Raw genomic sequence first — 20,361 nt, 5'->3', positions numbered from 1 at the left:
AATGAGAGTCTTGTCCAAAACCTATTTGACCAATCAATTTAATTAGTTTATAACCAGATCTAGTTACCTATACTTACTCTTCACAATGCTTGAACAAACTAGGCGAATTATACCTTTGGTGGTAACCTACACAAAGCTTACTTTTCTTTTATCATTTTTTTCTTTTATTGAAGAACACATCAAAATTAAATCATGATATACTTCCATGGGAAGATACTTAATTCACCAAGACATTAGTTTGTCAAAATCTTACAATTTGGCAAACTAACCACCAAAGTGCGTCAGAACAAACGTCCCGTCTATGCGCCTTCAATTCAAATCATCATATTTAGGGTGTGATAGCTTCTTTTATTTTGATTTCCATGTTCATTCTCTTTATTTTCAGTATGAGTAGCTAAACCTAAAGGGGGTTGGTTAATGGAGATGAGGGTAAGCTATTTTTTTGACAAAGGACTAAATCATAATAAATTGGACTAAATCAAATAGACTTAAAAACTTAGGAAGTGATGCCCCTAAGGGAATATCTAGGCAAGTGAGACAGAGAGGTAATCTTTTTGCTCACCCATTCATTAGTCCCAAATTAATATGTAAGATTGAAAGATAAATCGGATTAATTCGTCTAAGCTGGTAAAATTGAGATCGAAAGATAAAATTGAGCCACTTAGTAATTTAAGCAATTTAAGTCCCTCGTTCAAGGACTGAGGAACCACATCAAAATCAACCAACCACCGTTAGTCATTTATTTGGTTAATTTCTTAGTTTTATACTCTTTGCAATTTAGTCCCTAGATTAGCTTATTTAATTTTCTTGATAAATTTTATTGTTATGATTTGTCATACTATAATATCGTATCATTAGTTGTTTAGAATCTAAAGTGTATAATATTTTTCACTCAATCCCATCTCATTTGGGTTCGATCCTTGGAATACTTCGATGTTCCATTGTAACATTACAAATATTACAACTGACTTGTACGTTTGCAGTAAAGCCATGCTTTAAAATTGTTTTATAAAATGTTTGTTTTATGCACATGTGCAAATGCGGTCAAAAATTCAAACAATGCCTTAGGTCATCCCTAAGCATCCCACTATACACAATTTCTTTCATGCTTCAAATTAAACCGAATAAAAAATAATCAATTCAAGCATTCATGTCTCTACTACTATCTATAAGACTTATATCTCATATAGCATCACCAAACATTCTTACCTAGGTACTTATAATATATTATGCAATTTAACTAAGTAACCTAATAAATTTCCCTTAAAAATAATCAAATTATCTTACACCAATAAAAAATGTCATGCTTGACAAAAATCATTACATGCTTTATTATTTCAACCACTATTCATAATATTAATATAATTCAAGCACCATGCAACAAAAACAATAATTTTTTTGTAAATAAATAATCAACTAAGACAACGAAAACACAAACTAATCTTATGTACTTCCCCCAAACTTTAGAGCGTACATTATCCCCGATGTAAAGAAAACATAAGAATGAACAAAGAAACTTCCCTAAAGGGTCGGTTCCCTGTTTTCATGATAGTCTTGGGATTCTTGTGTTCCGAGCGGATGGAAAAGTACTTAAAAAAATACTACAACCAAAAATATGAAATATAATTTAAATAAAATAAGAAAAATTAGAATAAGAGAAAGAAGAAGTGTTGATAATGGATAACAAAACGTCTAAATAAAGGAATTCAGATGAACTTGGCCCTCCAATGTTGCGATGTGGTGTTATTTCTTAGATGTCATGACATTATGGGGCGGTGTCACGACATCGGGCCTAGTTTTTGGCTTCTTCGATTTTTTTTTCTTCGGTTGTCACTCTATGGTATCTACACTTGTTGTGGAAAAAACTTGAACACAAATAAGATTAATAATAAAAATAAAAATGAAATAAAAACCACTAAAAATTAAAATAACAAATAGAAAATAAATAAAATTATAAAAGTTCTAAAAAACTGGGACAATCCGTGTTGCCACCATAGGAACTTCCAGCTGGTTCTCGACACTTTGATCCGACATTTGTTTTTCTATCGATGTATATGAACCAACCCCTTCAGTCGGTTCCAATGTTGTTGCCTTATTTCTGACCGATGCGACATCCACGTTATGATCCATTTGATACCAAATTCGAACCAACCCCAAATTTTTTTCTAGGGTATTATTGCCTCAAGCATCCTTCCCTCCATGTTACGTGAAGTTTTGGTCACTTTAGCTTTATTGCCCTTGTTGGATGAGAATAAATCGAACTCATCGACCTCTTCGACTAGCACTTTCTCTACTATGGCCATAAAGTGTATTGGCTCTTTTACACTTTCATTCAAGATCAGCTTAAGCTCCATGTTAGTAGTTACTTATAATTTTATGTTAGCAGCTACATCTACTGTTATTTATGTTCCTACATTAATTGGATCGGGTACACCTTTGGTTATCTTCAATTCTTAATCACGATCCCCAATTCTAAAATCTTATTGATTTCCATCATCTAAGTTTTCCTGCTTGTCAAGAGTACAGTGATCATCATGATCAGAGTTGAGAACATCATGTACAACCTCTTCCCACCGAGGTAATGCCTCTGATATCTCTCGGAACATTGTCATCTTTTGTTTCATCTTACCTGACGTGTTTGATAACATTTCGGATGTTTCTTTGTTGGCTTAGTAGATTTAATCATACTTAGATAGATGTTTATCCGGCTCACTTAAGGGTTCCTCCGAATACATGATTTTATCTTCATAATCATAACTCCCATACACATTATGAGATGGATTGTCCAAATATTTAGGCATATTGTATTCGTCACTATCACTCTACTGGCTTATTAAAGCTCCATTCAACCAAATTTGTCCTTCATTATTGTATCAATCGTCATACCAAAAAGACAACTCATCTGACTCAGACCAGCTATCGTCATCATCAAATTTATCCATGCGTGCATCTATGTTCTAAGTTGAAGGTTTGTTAGGCTCAATTGTTCCGCATGGTAATATCTCTTGTGGATTAGAAAAAGACTCTATTGGGTACTCGGGGATATCAATCTTTTTATCATCTAACTTATACAAAGATTCATAAGAATATCCTTCTTTTTCACATTTGTTATCCGAACTCCATTGGTCCATCAAAGCTCCATCTAACCAACTTGATCCTACGCCATTGTATAAATTATCCCACATCTTACCTTCATACCAACTGTAGTCATCATTAATTGCACCCATGATTAAATTTGTTTAATCAAAAAAGAAAATAATGAAAGTAAAACTAGAATAATAAATAAATAAAATTATAATACTATCTAACTCATTCATCTTTTGACTAATATTATCTTGCAAAGTAATTGATTCAATAACAATTATCACCATCGCGATCCCCAGCGACGGTGCCAACAACTTGACCGCCTCCCGACATACTAATGTTAGAAGTTAGAATACTGCTACAAAAGAAAAGAAATTAGGCAGTGTCCACAAGTGTACAAGTCAAATTCTAATATAGTTTGTTAGTACAACAAAGTACTGAAAGAGTACTCTTAGGGTCATACCCAAGGGATTGCAATTTGGGGAAATTTGCTATTAAGCCAATTACAGAAAATAATTACTAATATACTCGAGTCACGAATTAGTAGTGTTAATTTGGAAGCAAGATGATAATCATAACTATTTAAATTGAACAAGTCTAAATCTAATCCTAGGTTAATACATCAGTTTTTCTTATTCATTGTTTTGACTACACGAGTTCCTTTAGCCTAGATCCAGTTGCTTTACCTAATTAACTATTAATGTAGGGCTTTATTCAACCAGATAGTCATCAACCTAGTTGCTCCTCTTAGCATCCAACTAACCTAATAAGTCGAAAAGAACTACTTATCACTCTATGTCATAGGTCAAGCCGGGTCAAGGTAAGGTTTTCACAGTAGGCAATATCAATTTTGGGTACATTCTTACCTTCATGACTTCTTAGGGTCGTCAATCCTAGGGTTTTAGGTTCTTCCTTTCCCAATCAATTGATCTACTAAGAAACTCTACCTTCCAATCAATTAATTAGGTTAATACAGTTGAAACATGTGAAATATGTATAAAGCATAAATTGATTCTAATATTTACACAAGCATTCAATTAACAATGTTAAAGAAAGAGATAAAAAATAAAATAAAGGAAAGAGATGCCCATGGATTTCATCAGTGTAAAAGTGTGCCACTGAAGTAATCTCTTCTTGCGATCATCTAACAACAGAATAGGATCTTCTAATTACACGAACATAGAATAAACTAAGTAAAAACTACGAACGAAATAAAAACCTAAGAATAAGTTTTGTCTCTCTAAAATTATGTTTAATCTGGTTACAATGGCCATGCTATAGGCTAAACTCATAATATTAAAGCGCCTAAACTATCATTGAAGTGCTTAGAATTCGACTAGAAAAATACTCCTAATTGCCCTAAAAAATACAGCTGATACATGCAGGGATTTTTTGGGTGCACAAAAGTCGTGTTGGAACATAGGCCCGCGATGTTGCAACATGGTTGATGTCGCGACAAAGTAGGGGACGTGTCGTGACACAACAGGTAGTTTCGGTCCAGGACTTGTTTTGCTTCTATCTTCGATGTTGCAATATTGGTGTCTTGGTGTCGTGACATGGGCATCAATTTCGGCCTGAATATGCATATTTAAGTTCCTATTTGTCCTACAAGACCATGTAACTTTATTTAGATATCTAAGATGTAATAAAAACTACTAAAAAACATAAATCACTACTTTAAGCATGAAAACATAGATATATACTAAGATGGTTTGATTTACTATAAAACAAGCTACAGTTATGTGTAAAAAAGGATGTAAATAATAGTGTAATTCATGGCAGATCAGTCATATTGTAACATGAAAAGACAGTTTATATTAGTAGACGAACCTCAAAAATGTCCTTAGTTTAATCAGAAATGAGCAAACCGATTGAAAGAATAATATGTCATCTATCAAGTCCAATTTGGGAGATGCTTTGTCTTGGGAATTGGACCAAACGATTCTCAAAAGATAAAGACATAAATGTGATTGACTAGACTGATAGTACATTGAACAGGACCCAAGAAGAATAGATCCTGATTCCATTTATAGATTTATTCACTTGTGACATTCATAGTGTGGCGTACCTAAATCGTAAATGGATGACGGACTATGTATGCATGACTCGTACACTTTGATGTAAGTAAAAGCCTGAGTTTGAATAAATAAGGGATCGAAAGCTAGTGCATTGGGTGTACAACTTCTGCATTATGTAGTGTCATTCACAATAGTGGAATTCATAGCCCGGAACATGGGTAAATGATATCCTCTCATTGGCATTGCATGGTTAATAAAAGTAAACATGGCACGAGTCATCCATCATTGTGATGGATGACTTGATCACCATATGGTAGTGATTGATTTTTTATGAAGGAAGATGTAATTGTTATCATGAGATAAAATAGGATCATATTGGGAGAACGGATATTATCCCAAAGAAATCAATGATATCATGTGAGGGTAACACACTTATGACAAGGTTATTGGATGAGCACTAAGTAGTTATTTTTGTAATGGTATGTCATTAGGGAGAGCTCAATCACGATACTATAATGGACAGACTTCATGACTAAATGATTTTATAATGAAAAGGCAAAAAGCTGGAACTTAATTTAAATCATTTGATCCCTAATTACATATGTCAAATCGGTCCCTCTACTAGCTTATTGAAACCATAAATGAATTGCATGTTTGAATCAAAATGAATGGAATGGATAGAAATAGAGAAATGAGAAACATTCAGAAATGATTATGCTTTTCTCAAAAATAGAGAAATGGAATGTAACAGCCCACTTGGCGAAGTCTCTGCATTTGGTTACTTCTTGGCTTATAGTTGGTAACATAATGATAGATATGAGTAAGTAAAGTGTTGTCTTAACTAAGTATATAATTATGTGTATTGCACCATTTGGCAAAGTATAGATATGAGTAAGTAAAGTGTTGTCATAGCTAAGTATAGGTATGATTAAGTAAAGTGTTGTCTTAGCTAAGTATAGAATTATGTGTATTGCGCCATTTGGCAAACTCCTAGTTTGGCGAGCTCTAAGGTTTGATGGACTCTTTTGTTAAGTATCCGCCCAACCCAGAGGCTTTGGGCGAACTTATTAAGTTCGCAGTGTTTAGGTTTGTTTATTATTTTAATATGGTAAGTTAAGCTAAGATTTAATTAAAACGAAACTAGACTACTATAGATGATAAGACTTAAATTATGTTAAGTGCACTTAATCACAAGTATCAAGAGTGTTAGTGGAATTATTTAATTTTTCCACTAATCTTTGTCTCCATGCTTAAGTATATAAGGATAGTGGTGGTCTTTCTAAATACATTTACATTTTCTTCTTCGTTCTTGATTTCCTCTGAAACTTTCTGAAAATCTAAGTTTAAAAAATTTCTTCAAAGTGAAGGTTTGTAGTATGCAACTAACTTATACGTCAGTACCAGCTCATTGGTAATTATTGATGAATCCTAAGTTATCTTCAAAGTCATTTACTTATTTTTTGTTTTGCATTCATAGATGTTAACTATTGTGTCAGGAAGGAAACTTCTTGATTCTAGATTAAGTGTTTTTTATTTTTGTATGCATGATCAGATTTGATAAATTGATGATCTGATATGTATAATTATCTTTCTTTCAACTCAAGAAGCTAACGAAGGTCCAAGTGATAAAGGCAAAGGGCCTATTTTGTAGATTTTTCTAGAGTTTCTAGTGAGTTCCTTCTTACATGCATGTGTTGTAGTTTCATTATTTTATAATCCATGTAAGGTAAGTATTCTTCTTGTGTAATGGATGAAAAAAGTATGTGTGGATAATTGTTATCCAGAATCATTAGTCTAAATTATGTCTGTCTGTGATATGAAGTAAGCGCCATCATTCATGCTTAAACCACTACAACCTACTTTTAATATGTATGATATGATCTAATAAGTGGTGATGGAGATGAGGAGATATGTTTGTGTAGCCTCCGATAGGGCATCTATATTGCAAACCAGACTGGCAGATCATGATAAAACATGTTATTCTGGATGAAAATGATATAAGGAGATAATGGGGAGAATGTATGTGAATGAGACTGAATGATATACTTTTGTTTCTGAATTCTAGGTACATGGTTGGCATGAATATGGGTTGTCTGCGTTATTTTAAATTGGCATACAATATACGCCCAAGTGATAAGTAAGTTGGTGTATTGAGTATGTCTATGTTCCGTATGCATCATTGGGCGTACTATGTTTAATGTGTGTAAGTCCTTTAGAAAGGTTCAATTGTACTATCAGTAATATTATGTATGATTTCCTTTTTGGAACTCACTAAGTTCGTATAAACTTACTCTGTTACCTTTTCCTTTTCATGTTTGTTGACTAAAGGAAGACTTTGTTTGAAGGACTATGCAAAAGTGTTGCTTTTTATAAGCTGAATGTTTTGTATCTTGCATGACTCATGGTGTAACGCCCCAGAATTTTTGTTTTTGTTCTTGCGAAGGTGTGACACAACTGTGTATCTGCTTCAGTGCTTAAGTGTTCTGGGTGTGTGAGAGGTCCCAAGTTCAAGCCAGGACTTGGGCAAATTTTGGTATTTTTATGAATAAGCCTATCTTTGGTCAGTAGGATTTTAAGTAAAAGTTGGCAAATAATTAATAGAATGGGCCTACTGGTCTGGTGGATAAGTGGAGTGTTGGTGTGAAGGAGGTCCTGTGTTCAATTCTCTATGATGGCGTAGGGATAGTATTTTTGCTCCAATTTCGGTTAAGAGTTGTGTTGGGGAAAAATTATGAGTAGTTGTGTTTTAGTGGTCTTTTTGTTGCAGAAAAAAAAGTAGTTTCGATTTTCTCTCCAATTACCCAAATTTTTTCTGACGTTTTCTTCCTCTTTTTTCCCTCATCTGTCGATTCTTTCCCTTAGTTGCTGTCGAAATTTCCATTTTCCCATTTTGTTTCTTTCGTTATTTTCCAATTGATTTGGTTCTTCATTGTTGGTTGCGTGTGTTCGATAAGTAACGGTTTTGTCTATTGTTAATCGTTCTTGGTTAATCTCTGAAAGGGGGATTCCTTTTTGGTGTTTAGGAGTTAATCAAGGGGCTAGTGATTTTGAATCGACGCAGTAATTGTGCAAAGTCGTGGTTACTCAAGCAATGTAAGGGTTTTGTTAGGTTTTTAGTCGAGTTCCTTCCAAAATTGGTTGATTAAAAATGAATTAAATGATTAATCTAGAGATTTGTTAGTTGATTTTTAGGTTCTGGAGGCTTAGGAGTGCTTACGCATCAGAAACTATACCAGGTGTGTACCCAAAACGCAGAAAATGGGATTTGACGAAAAGCAAAAATTGCTTGCTGTCGAGAAATAAGAGAAATAAGAGAAAATGATACAAAAAATGTAGAAAAAGGAAATAAGGGTGTTATAAACTTGGAAATCAATATTCTACACTAAAATAGTTTTGGACAGTAGCAATAGTCTAACTTTGAAAAATCATCAAAAATAGTGGAAAATGAGTTAGAGGTTGAATAAAATATGAAATTAAATTTTATTGAGTCTAGTTTTTCATGGACGAAACAGTGTAAGAAATGAAATTGTAAGTTATGAGATGTAATAAATTTTGTAAGACAAGGTCAGAATGGTTTTGCGTTCCCCTATTCTGACTTTGAAAAATCATAAAAATTGTAAAACAATAATTAGGGGGCTTAAATTTATATGTTTAAATCCTTAATGAGTCCATTTGCAAGAGAAATAAACAGAAACATCATCCAAATTTCTTACTAAGAGATAAATAATTTTTAGTAAGGAAAGGTTGAAGCTATCAAATAGTAGAATAGGGATAACTTTTAAGATTTTACTGCACTTATTTGATAAGCTATAAATTCTAAAAATTTTATGGTAGAAAGGTATTTAAGTCTAGTTTTGGAAACATCAAGCAGATCTTAATTTGGAATTCTGTAGCTCAAGATATAAATAATTTAGTGACAATGACTCAAGTAGACAGCTCCGAATGATATTTGTACTGAGCATGTTAATATCTGAACTGAATATATGTACTGAAAATTGCATAATAGCATATCATCCATGGTATATTGCATTGCATTGGGTTGGGGGTTGTTATTTGGAGGAAGTATACTGAAAGGTTTTAAGCCTAATTTACTGGAAGCTCAGTTACAAACTACTATTTTGTGCCGCATTCGGTACTACTTGGAGTGTAGGGATGGGTGGGTTGATTATATCCCCACATGAAGTGTAGGGTTGGACGGAGACGGTGTGTAGAAGCTGGACGGGTAGGATTTTGCTACTGCATAACTGTTACTGCTACTAATATTGTGATGGGCTAAGGCCCTACTGCATTTTTCACACTGTATTGAGATGGGCTAAGGCCCAAACTGTCACTGATACTGAAAATGGCTTAGGCTCAAGACTGTTCAACTCTGAACTGTGAATATTGATTGTTTGTTTGTTTCTGCGGGATTACACACCGAGTTTACGTAAACTCACCCTTTTTATTTTTTTCACCTCAATCCATTAACATTTCTTTCCGCGTGCTAGCTTCCTTTTCTTCCTCTTCAATTTCTTACAAAAATAACAAAAAGATCATAAATTCCATAGTAATTAAATAGTCATTAATATAACGCAACAACAACAATATCTTGAAATAAATATGAGATTATGCGAAAATGAGATGAAAGGTTCAAAACCCATACCTTGAATAACCCATTTATCACCCCTATTAAGCTCTCTCTCTAAGATTCAAACCCTAACTTATTGGGAGACAGAGATGCTGAGGGAAATGGCTCAATCAAGGTTTTATGATGAAGATTTTATAAAGAAATGACGAAAAATGGTGAAAGATACGGAGAGAAATGAGTAGAAATGGTGAAACAATGAAGAAACGTGGAGAAACTTCTCCTTCCTTAAGTGGACTAGCAAATAGAAATAATGTAAAAAAATACTCCTTAAAGCATTAGCGATACTTCGGTCATTGAATGTAACACTGCCTTACAATGGACTATCGACAATTTGGTTAAGGGTGTTAACCAAGTCCTTGTACTCTTTGTACATTTGAAATTTAGTCACATTGATTTTATTTCAAAGAATTTGGTCTCTCTACTATTCAGATTTAAAAATGTAAGTCCAATTGTTAACACCGTTAAAAATAAACTTTTAAATATAAGTTCATTACAATATAATTTTTTGTTATATAGCTACTAAATGAATTTTTTTATTCAAAATGTCGTAGTAGTGAATTTAGCAAAAAAATTTTTGCGATATTAACAAGTCGATCTAAGTTTTAAAATTTGAAAAGTAAAGAAACTAAAGTTCTAAAAATAAAAAGGATAATTTCAATATTTTACGTGAACTTTTATCCAACATATAATTTGATGCATAAATTTTAATTATACATATGAAACTTTGATGTGATTCAAATGTATACATGAACTTTTATTTTAGTTGTATATATTTAATAAATAAGTACATAATTTATTTTTATATTAGATAAATAAAACTATTTGTGTATGCACTATATAAATGTAAAATGATATCATATCAACAATTGTATTAGCAATTTTTTAAAATTGAATCAAATTAAAATTATATGTATGAAATTATACAAAATTAAAGTTAATGTATATTGCATATTAAACTCAAATTTATATGTAATTTTGAAATTAACCTAAAATTAAAAATTAAAAAAATTAAATTTCAAAATGTAAAGCTTATTTCTGTGTTTTCTTCCATGTGTTTTAATTTTAAAATTAATGTTTTTGAAAAAGTAAAGAAACTTGTGGTACCACACATCCCATTCTCCATCCCTTTGTTCCCTCACTTTTCGGATAAGCTTTTTCATTTTTGTGTAATTTTCTTCTCCTCATCCTCCAAATCAAATCCAACGCCAAAACGCAAAATATCATTATCTAAAACGCAACTTCCACCTCTCAATCAAACCAACTGTACATAAAGAGAGAAGAAAAAACCCTTTCAAACCCAATCCAATTATGCTTTTCTTCAACTTTCCCACATACCCTTTTGTCTAAATATCTTGGGAAATAAAATTAAATATCTTGAAAAATAAAAGGAAAAGATGTCAGTTTTGGCAGCGAATTCTCAAATTCTGTCCCGAGAAATCTATCAAAGATACCAACAACAACATCTTTGGAACAATGGAAGCTGTTTGTTTTCACCAAAGAATTCTGGGTATTTTGGGTCTGATTGGAAGGATAGAAAATGGAAGAATAAAACCGTGAGGAGCAGAGAGTGGAGAGTACAGGCTCTTTGGCCTGATTTGTCAAGACCCAGTGCGATTGAGATGGAACCCATCAACGACTCTGATCACCTTGATCAGATTCTGGCCCGTGCTCGACAGCTCTCTCAGCCTATTATCATTGATTGGTTCGTTTCATCTTCTCTGCAACTCTTACCTTGTTGAACAGAGTAAAGCCTTGCCTTTCTCCAATTTAATTTTTTTTGAATTGTGATTGCTGGTAGGATGGCTGCTTGGTGCCGGAAATGCATCTATTTGAAGCCAAAGTTGGAGAAATTGGCAGCTGAGTTCGATACCAAGTAAAGTTATCTTTACTCAAAAGTGTTGATATTTAATACACTCACTTTGCTGCATTTTACACATTTACTATAAAAGCAAAATGGTTCCACACCATCTAAAATTTTTAAAAATAAATTCTTATTAACATTGTATAATTTAACTGATTGCTTTTGGAGATGGCATTATATCTGTACACCTTTAAGGATTCAACGTATCCAAAACAGATACTTTTATTTATTTATTTATTTCCATATATTAAGGATATTTGAATAAAAATTCTAACTAGGAGTTGTACTCATTTGAATTTTTCGTAAATTTTAAATATTCATGTCTGTAATACATCTTCAAATAAGATAATATAATTATTTAAATATATGAGAAGGAACTAAAAAGTTGGAACATACATACGTTAGCTACTATATCATCGACCTCCAAGTTGGTAGTTGGCGTCGAAAACTGGTGCAACTTTGAAATGCTCTTCTCATGTCATGATTTAATCACGTGTTGTTATTTTATTGATAAATTCTTATGGAATATATGTTAGAATCAAATTCTATTACGTGGATGTCAACAAAGTACCTCAAGCTTTAGTGAAGCGGGGAAATATCTCTGTATGTAAATGCTTTGCTTTGTGTTCTATGTTTTTTTTCTAATTCAATTATAACAAAATTATTTCACTTCTTTTTTAATTGTTCCTGTTTTTGTATGCAGAAAATGCCAACAATTCAGGTATGTTCACCGCAAAACAAAAATCTGAGTTCTTTGATATTAATAATGATTAATGAGATTTCAAAGGAAGGATCTAAAAAAGGGAAAATAATTGCAGTTATGGAAGGATGGAGAGATGAAAGAAGAAGTAATTGGAGGGCACAAAGCATGGCTTGTGACTGAAGAAGTGAGACAAATGATCAAAAAATTTGTCTGAATAATACTGGGGATTATTTTCACTTTTTTTGATGTAAAATTGTAAGATGATCATGAGAAACTGATGATGGTACTCTCACCACCAGCCATATGTAAACTTTTTATTTGTACAGTAAAGTTAATTCCACAAATTAAACAGTGTTGATGCATTAAGGTAATGTTGCAATTTGATTTGATGAAAATTATATTGGCAATTACACGGTGTCGGTGTGCAAGAACGAATGTATGGTTCAGCATTTCTTTTATCTTCTAAACACAATTATTCTTCTCAATATGCCCATGTACTGAAGTGCATTCCTAAAGAGGCCTGGTGAGTGAAAACAGAACATAAACATCATTCCAAATCCAAACATATGTTGTTACATAAAGCAAAGCAAGTTTCACAATGGCATAATTATCAAAAATATCCTCAACATTTAATTTTTTTTAGAAATCAACCAAATTTTAACAGGAAATGTGAGTTGATCATCAATCAAACTGTATGTCAACGAAATAGCCTATGTGGCATGTCACATAAGCACGAAGTCATAACTGACATTTATAAAAGCAAAATTAGTTAACAATTTCTTTTTTAAAATTTATTTCCATCTTTATTCTTGTCCTCTTTCTTCTCTAACTACTGTCGCCATTATGTCCAACCATCGATTGGTCAGATTTTCAAATTCACTTATTTATTATAGTCTTTGAGAGGCAGAGCCATAGATTTCTAATTTCTAATTCATTTTTTCTTCTCCTTTTTCCTACTAGATCTAGTAGTATCTAAATCGAATTTCTTTTGTTTTCTGAAAAAATGTATGTGTTTGATAAATAGTGAAAGACCAAGAGAAAAAAAGGAAAATATCGAACTGTGTAACAACTACTTTGGGTGGTGTTGTTGAAGAAGTGAAGACTTAGAAAGAAAAGAAGGGTTAGTTTGATTCGGTTTTGAAAGGGAAGCTGAAGAAACGGATTACAACAACGATGAGTAAAATCCTTTTTTCTATTGTGTTCTTATGGTTTCAAAATGCATGTGTTTCTATGTTTGTTTCAGCTTTTTTCTTTCTTTCTTTTTTAATATTTCATTTGAGGATAAACTTGTGATTTTCTTTAATTCTAAGTCATTTAGAAATGGGTATGTTTTGATTTTTACTATAACTAAAATGGGTAATTAAGAGAGTAATATGAAAGTATGGGCTCTGATGAAAATAGTGGTGGGTCATTGTGTTTTTTTTCTTTTTCATTTTTGTAACTTTTTATTAGCTTAAACATCAATGCTCAAAAACATAAGAAAGAAAGAAAGAAATGAGGGATAAGCATCTTTGAAATTGGTTAAATTTCTTTACCAAATTATCTACCGTGGTAGAGTAACAGTCAACTGACGTTTTCTATTAACATTGAGAATTTCAATCAAAAAAAATTCAAGAGCATAAAACCAAAAACCCATAAACATTGAAGGTATTTTTGACAATTATGCTTTTCACAATTAAAATGACTCTTCAATATTACATTAATATATATTATTAGTACAATAGTATAGATGGATTGACAATTTGAGCTACAATATTATGAATATTAACTATAATACATAATTTGAGCTACATATTACAGTAATACATTAATATGTATTATTAGGAACAAAATACCAAAAAAAGGGACAAATTACACATAAAAAGGGGAGTATTTATATTTTTTTTGGGGACGGACAAAATACCAAAAAAAAAGACAAATTACACATATAAAGAGGAGTATTTATACTTTTTTTTTTGGGACCGTTGGGTACTGTTCATACGCGGGCCGAAATCGCGTCCACGTCAACGCAAGTTGCTGACGTGACAGCAAATCACATTTCCTGACGCGTACCCTGACATCGCGCTAACGTAAACGCGATTTCGCAAAAAATAAACCATTTCGGTAAATAATTAAATAATTAACCTATTTCGATAATTTTTTTTAAAAAAGAGCTTTTATTAGAAAATTGCCCGTTCAAAAGCAGTAAAACAGTAAAACAAAACTTACTTAATCAAAATAAGCCCAAAAACCCCAAAATTAGTATAAAAAACAGAAAACCAAACTAGGCCGCCGATAGTTTAAAAATCTAAAAAAACCGAATCAAACCAAATCAAATTCAACCCTTAAAAAAATGCTTAAATGACGATTTAAGTGAACCAACCGAGTCATTAACTTGCATCACAGAAAAGAACCTCATTGGCCACAATTTCAATTTGAATAGAACCAGAGTCCTGTATGTCCAAGACATGAAAATTGCGGACCCAGCGGACATTACGTTACATGAAGAAATGGCCTTGGAAGGGTTCAATGGAAAGAACAAAGAATCCACCTACCCCAGCTATTATCTTAAAAGAGTATGGAGAAACAAATAAAGACGTATGTTAGCACACCTATAGCTCTAACAGCACAGATGAACTCGCAATCTCATAGTGTCCAAGCAGGGACACCCCACTAAACATCTATGTCAACTTTTTCTAGGTGAAATATTTCATCACGCTATGCAGAAATACATAATAGAAAAGGAGAATACAAAGTAACGGTTCTTAATAAAGCTAAAAGGCCTAAGCGAATGAATTGAAGTTTCTGAATGAAAAATGAACTTTAATCATGTACAACCTAAGAATCCTTGACATGCTACCTAAAAGACATTGGATTTGGAGCTGTTATTTACACATAAAACACATGCAATGCAACAAATATCTGCTACTAACCGTTCTATCTTCACTAGTTACATCTTGGAACGTTCTCCACTAAAAGAGTAATCAAAGTGTCTAGTTGGAGGCTTTGAGGCTCATGCGCCTTATAGAACTGTAAACACATCTTAATCCCTGTATAAAAAGCTCTCTTTTTAACTCTTTCCTATTATAAGACATTTCCAATGAGATGCATATCCAAAACAACAGTTAACTATATGCCATCAATTGAGGAACAACAATTTGAATATTTCCTCTTCTAACCTCATGATCGTTTTGTTGTACCTACGCACACTCTGAATTACTTGGCCAAAGATGCTTCCTGCTCTTCACAGGGCCAACACTGTTGGCACAGAAACAAGTGCTTCATTTTGAACGATTAAACACATTAAATGCAGTACCACAGCCATATGTCAAGTAGCTAGATTATCATGCCTGCTCCGACGGCAGAAACAAAATCATGTCTCCACTTACATCCTCAAAGAAAAACAAACTACAGAATCAGTAGCTAAGTTAACCGTGGTCCAAGCACCAGATATGATGTAAACCAAAAAAAATACTTCAAAAGCAATGGGCAATCCAAAATCTACATTAACTAGATTGTTAATTTGCTTGAAAATAAATAATCACAAACTACGCAGAGAAAATTCTTTGTAAAAACATGGACAACATAGTGAAGCAACCCACAAACTTCACATTGCCCGTGAGCGATTGATCATTCTAAGACCTAATGCAAAAAAAAAAGCCTGTATGCTTCTAACAGAAGAAAGGGAACAATAAAATTTGAGCTTTGTTTTCAGTATCATCAAGATCAATACATTAAAGCAGCAGAGAATTAAACCATTCACTCTTAAGTAACATCATAACACTAACATATACTGAAAGTATATACATCCTCAAGGAGACACTATGCGCACTGACAGACTTATAGTGAAATTGCTGGCAAGGCAACATTTTCATCATTCTCATTATTATAAGTTTTAGGGGATAGATTAGATATCGGCAAACAAGACAACAATGACACTCAGTCCAAGTTTCAACTTTAAAACCATGAACCAGTAGACCAAGATCAGACTTGCAAAGTCTTATAAATTTTTCACAATAAGATAGCTGAAAGAAAGAAGTGTTCATAAAGTTCCAACAATTCAAAACCAAAAAAGAAAGACTATTCCTCGTTTCGGAATAAAATAAATCATATTCCAAAACCAAATACTGCTCGTATCTTATTGAAAATAAGGTCTCTCCAACCCCTCTCAGTGTTCTCCACCACAGTCGCATTCCCATATCTGCATGACAAATCAAAGCAAAAACAGAAGTAAAATCAATGACCCAATTCAGAAAGTACGAAATTAGCCATCTTGCGCAATAAAACAAATAAAAACCAACCTGTCCTCCTCGGGAACATCTAAATGCGTGAGTTTGATTATAGTAACCCCAGGCTCAGGCTCATTGAAAACAAGTCTTACCTGCAACAACAACCCATTAAAGATAAGCCATCATTCGACCACACTGTATTCCCAAAATCCTGGAGAACAGGCAAAAGTGGAATCCATTAAACTTACAGTAGAATCAATCCCGTCGGGCCAACTCCCAAATCTCCATCTCTGAGCAATCAACTTCCCTTCTTGCAACTCCAAGTTAATACCAGTAACCGATCCATCGAAAATAATAAATTGACCACCGACTTCTTTACTTATCCTAGCATTACTCTGAGTAAACCCTTTCCATCTATTCTCATCCATCAAAATCTCATACATATCCTTAGCTCTACAATTAAACTTCTCCGACATTGTAATCGTCTTAAACCCTTTCTTCCCTTCCTTCTCCACTTCCTTTTTGGGTTCCTTCTCCACCCCAACTTTCTCCTTAGAAACTGCAGCTGAGTTACTATTACTAGTAGTAGTATTAGTTTTGGGAGCCGATTTCTTGGCTTCCAATTCATCTTTAACGGGGCCACCTTTCGCCATAGCTTGAACAAAATCCCTCACTTTCTCCAAAACCAAAGGCTTCCCTTTGGCCAGCATCGCTTCCTTCAAGGCTTTACCAATGGGTCCTTCGTCTTTAACCGTCACCTTAACTTCCGGATCCTCGTCAGCATTTTCATCCGAAATGTACGGAATCTCGAGGTTACCTTCAGCTTTCAACAGCGTCTTCCCTTCCCCATCTTTGGCTTCGCCTTCCCAGGATACACTCAAACTGATTTCATATCCGGGAATGACTTTACCCTTGCGAATATTAACATAGGCTTCGCCGTCGACCTTTTCGACCTTCTTGGTCTTGATGCGGAGATTGCCTTGGCCGTCAAGGATGGTGAGATCCGAAAGCGATTTGGTGAAGAACATTTTCGACCAGGGGAGGCAATCGGTTTCAGCCCAGTGCCAGTTGTGGACGTTAGCACCGTCGGGTCTTTCCTCCACGATCCAGCGCTTGTCGCCTTCGCCGTACTTGGCCATTGATGAAAAAATCAAGACGAGGGTGTATTAGGGATTGAGAGAGATGTGAGCATAATAATGGAAGGGAGAGCTTAAAAGAAGCAACTGGGTGGGAGGGGCCGCTCTGGAGGGTTCGGGGCGGGGAGGTAGAAGAATCCAGAATGTGGGATAGATATATAAAATATTATATTTTAGGAAGGATCTAGAAGACTTCACTACTAGGAACTCTTCTGCTTTTAGGGTTTCTTTGTGCAAAGCTTATCGCAGTATAAATATTGTAATTTTAAAACTTCCCCAATAAAATAAAACATTGATTTACTTAGGTATGTTTGATTATGGATTTGTTAGCTTTTACCACCCAATGAAAAGTTGAAATTGTATATTATATCATCATTTTAAATAAAATTGGTTAAATTACATTAATATTATTAAATTGTTAGTAAATTTATATTTTGGTCATTAAACTTTAAAAAATTTCAGAATGATCACTAAATTATTTCAAAGTTTTCATTTAAGTTATTAAACTATTTAAAAAAAAGTTTGGCTAACAAGCTTCAAGCAATGTTTCGATGAACGATATGTGGATTAGTACCCATCGACAAGTATAATAACATATCTTAGATCCAAGTCGATCTAATAGTCATTGTCGGAGATTAGAAAAGAAGATTGTTTGGATTTTGGTTCGTAGATTTGTGGTGTTCAAAGTTGTTTCATGAGAAAAAAAAACTTAATCGTAGAAGGGAAGGGGAAGGAAAGCTTTCGATTGGTGCAGATGGGGCAAACAAAAAAGGCCATACGGTAGTAATTTTAACAACCCAATTACTTAAATGAGAACTTCTAAATAGTTCAGCCACCATTCTATAGATTTTTAAAGTTGAGTGACCAAAACGTAAATGTACTAATAGTTTAGTGACGGTGGGTATAGTTTATCCAATAATTTAATTGAGAGAAATAATTAAATTTGTTTTAATTGATTAAATAAATAATATTTTGAGAGCATAAAACTAGTATTGAGTTGGATAAATTATATAAGTTGTTTTAAAGACTATATAACAAATATATAGTTGTACCCAATACAAGAAAAACCTAATAAAGCCCACTTGTATTATGGTGGGTAGCATATTGGAATATTCATCATGTGTGTGCCACTCACCATGTGATGTCTAAATGGGAGTTCGTGTTTTTTTTATTAAAATTGTATTATTTTTGTCTCATCTTATTCGAATAGAACTTTTGTGGATTTTCCTTATAAAAATGGACTATGGGATAAGTAAACAACACACCACTCTAAATGTAGTCATTGTGTGATCGGTTCTTGAATTAGAGCCCACTCTTTAAGCAAACTGAGGGTGCGAGAATAGCGAAAAAGATCGTGTTTGTTGGAAGTCAAGAATCGATAAGTTCCGTTGAGTGAAAAACATATGTACTAATTTGGTAAAGTTCATTTCTATAAATAACACAAAATGGCTCAGGTTTTAGAAAAAAAATTAAAATTATGTTGTGTAAACAAGTTTTCCAAATTGATTTTTCCAACAATTTGTAATACCCATTACTTGGGATAACCCGACAACCCTAGCAACAAATGTCACATTTGGGCACTACAAACACTAAACTTGAACATCATCTAATTCCATTCATTTTAACCAAATTAAGCTCGTTTGGAGTGGTTCTAGTCATTTCTAACCTATCTTCAAAGTTTGGTTGCAAACGAAGTACATTTAAAGCCTTTCCGGAGCAAAACTAATCAAACTGAGTGGTTTGAAGTAGAGGTATTGGTACCTCTGTGCTAGGTATCAATACCTAGGCTAAAACATTGTAGATTTTATCATTCTAACTCTTAGGTACCAATACTTGTCACTAGGGTATTGCACCCTAAGTGTAAGGGAGCCTTATACTTGCCCAAACACTCTTATGCCACAATCAATTTTATTCATTCTCATACATCAATTAACCAATTTAAAACATAGAACACCATCAAAACATCATTTAATACAACATATACTTCAAACAAGTCTCAACTAAGTTCATAGAGCTAACAAAGTACTTAAGATTCACCAAGTATTTTCACTAGAAATCTTAAACATATACTTTAATTAAACTTATGTACATGCCATAAACTAATACCAAAGGATTGAATCCATACTCTTCCAAGCCTTGATATGTGATGAGACGAGTTGAGGTTCTAATTTCACTTTAAAGCTTCAAGTCGAATATTTACCTACGTATTGATAAATAATGTGTTAAGCTTGTGAAAGCTTAGTAAGTACTTCAAGAATTAAATTTACCTTTGCATTAATCAATATAGAACATTTAAATAAAAATTTGATAGAAAAAAACATTTAACACTAAAGTTTTCAAATAATTCCATTAAAAACCATTTACTTTTTCACTGTTAATTCATTTCCCATTTCACTTTTATTTTCACTTACCACTTTATGCCAGCCCATAGTAGACTCAATAGAACATGCAAGATATGTGGAAAATCAATAAATTATTAGCACTAAATTGCTTACACGATAATGCAAAAAAGTGTTGAATCATTGAAATGCTCTAAAGAGCCACTATCACTTTGCACAGAAGTGCATAATCACTGAGTTGCACCAGAGTGCCACTTTCACTATGCACTGAAAGTTTACTAATGGCATGCCATCTATCTCCTACTAGTTCACATCTTGTCTACTTTGGAAATTATAACATTATTAGATTCACTTTTACATTTCAATTAATCACTTATAAACTTTT

At 33.2% G+C, this 20,361-nt stretch overlaps 2 protein-coding genes across 2 annotated transcripts; one reads left to right on the top strand and one right to left on the bottom strand.

Moving 5' to 3' along the window:
• Positions 1-10,831: 10,831 nt before the first annotated feature.
• LOC107952832 (thioredoxin-like 3-1, chloroplastic) lies at positions 10,832-12,659 on the top strand. The gene is made up of 5 exons (XM_016888028.2): positions 10,832-11,431; positions 11,528-11,602; positions 12,127-12,193; positions 12,294-12,311; positions 12,409-12,659. The coding sequence occupies exons 1-5, from the start codon at positions 11,124-11,126 to the stop codon at positions 12,505-12,507; spliced, it is 567 nt and encodes a 188-aa protein (XP_016743517.1). The 5' UTR covers positions 10,832-11,123; the 3' UTR covers positions 12,508-12,659.
• Positions 12,660-16,155: 3,496 nt separating this feature from the next.
• LOC107952833 (activator of 90 kDa heat shock protein ATPase homolog) lies at positions 16,156-17,867 on the bottom strand. Its single transcript, XM_016888029.2, has 3 exons — positions 16,750-17,867; positions 16,574-16,653; positions 16,156-16,473 (listed from the first exon to the last, which is right to left on the bottom strand). Exons 1-3 carry the CDS (start codon positions 17,638-17,640, stop codon positions 16,380-16,382), a joined length of 1,065 nt encoding a protein of 354 aa, XP_016743518.1. The 5' UTR covers positions 17,641-17,867; the 3' UTR covers positions 16,156-16,379.
• Positions 17,868-20,361: the final 2,494 nt, after the last annotated feature.

Source organism: Gossypium hirsutum, chromosome D04, assembly GCF_007990345.1.
Source record: "Gossypium hirsutum isolate 1008001.06 chromosome D04, Gossypium_hirsutum_v2.1, whole genome shotgun sequence".
Taxonomy (NCBI): Eukaryota; Viridiplantae; Streptophyta; class Magnoliopsida; order Malvales; family Malvaceae; genus Gossypium; species Gossypium hirsutum.
The sequence above is the reverse complement of the archived record's forward strand: the minus strand, read 5'-3'. Positions and strand labels throughout refer to the sequence as shown.

What these genes read in the sequence shown, in the direction of transcription:
- LOC107952832 (XM_016888028.2), top strand. Translation starts at nt 11,124, where the DNA reads ATGTCAGTTTTGGCAGCGAATTCTCAAATTCTGTCCCGAGAAATCTAT. An exon ending in CAGCCTATTATCATTGATTG is followed by an intron (nt 11,432 to 11,527) that starts GTTCGTTTCATC and finishes GATTGCTGGTAG; the next exon opens with GATGGCTGCTTGGTGCCGGA. An exon ending in GCAGCTGAGTTCGATACCAA is followed by an intron (nt 11,603 to 12,126) that starts GTAAAGTTATCT and finishes AATATATGTTAG; the next exon opens with AATCAAATTCTATTACGTGG.
- LOC107952833 (XM_016888029.2), bottom strand. Translation starts at nt 17,640, where the DNA reads ATGGCCAAGTACGGCGAAGGCGACAAGCGCTGGATCGTGGAGGAAAGA. An exon ending in CCGACGGGATTGATTCTACT is followed by an intron (nt 16,654 to 16,749) that starts GTAAGTTTAATG and finishes TTGTTGTTGCAG; the next exon opens with GTAAGACTTGTTTTCAATGA. An exon ending in GATGTTCCCGAGGAGGACAG is followed by an intron (nt 16,474 to 16,573) that starts GTTGGTTTTTAT and finishes TTTGTCATGCAG; the next exon opens with ATATGGGAATGCGACTGTGG.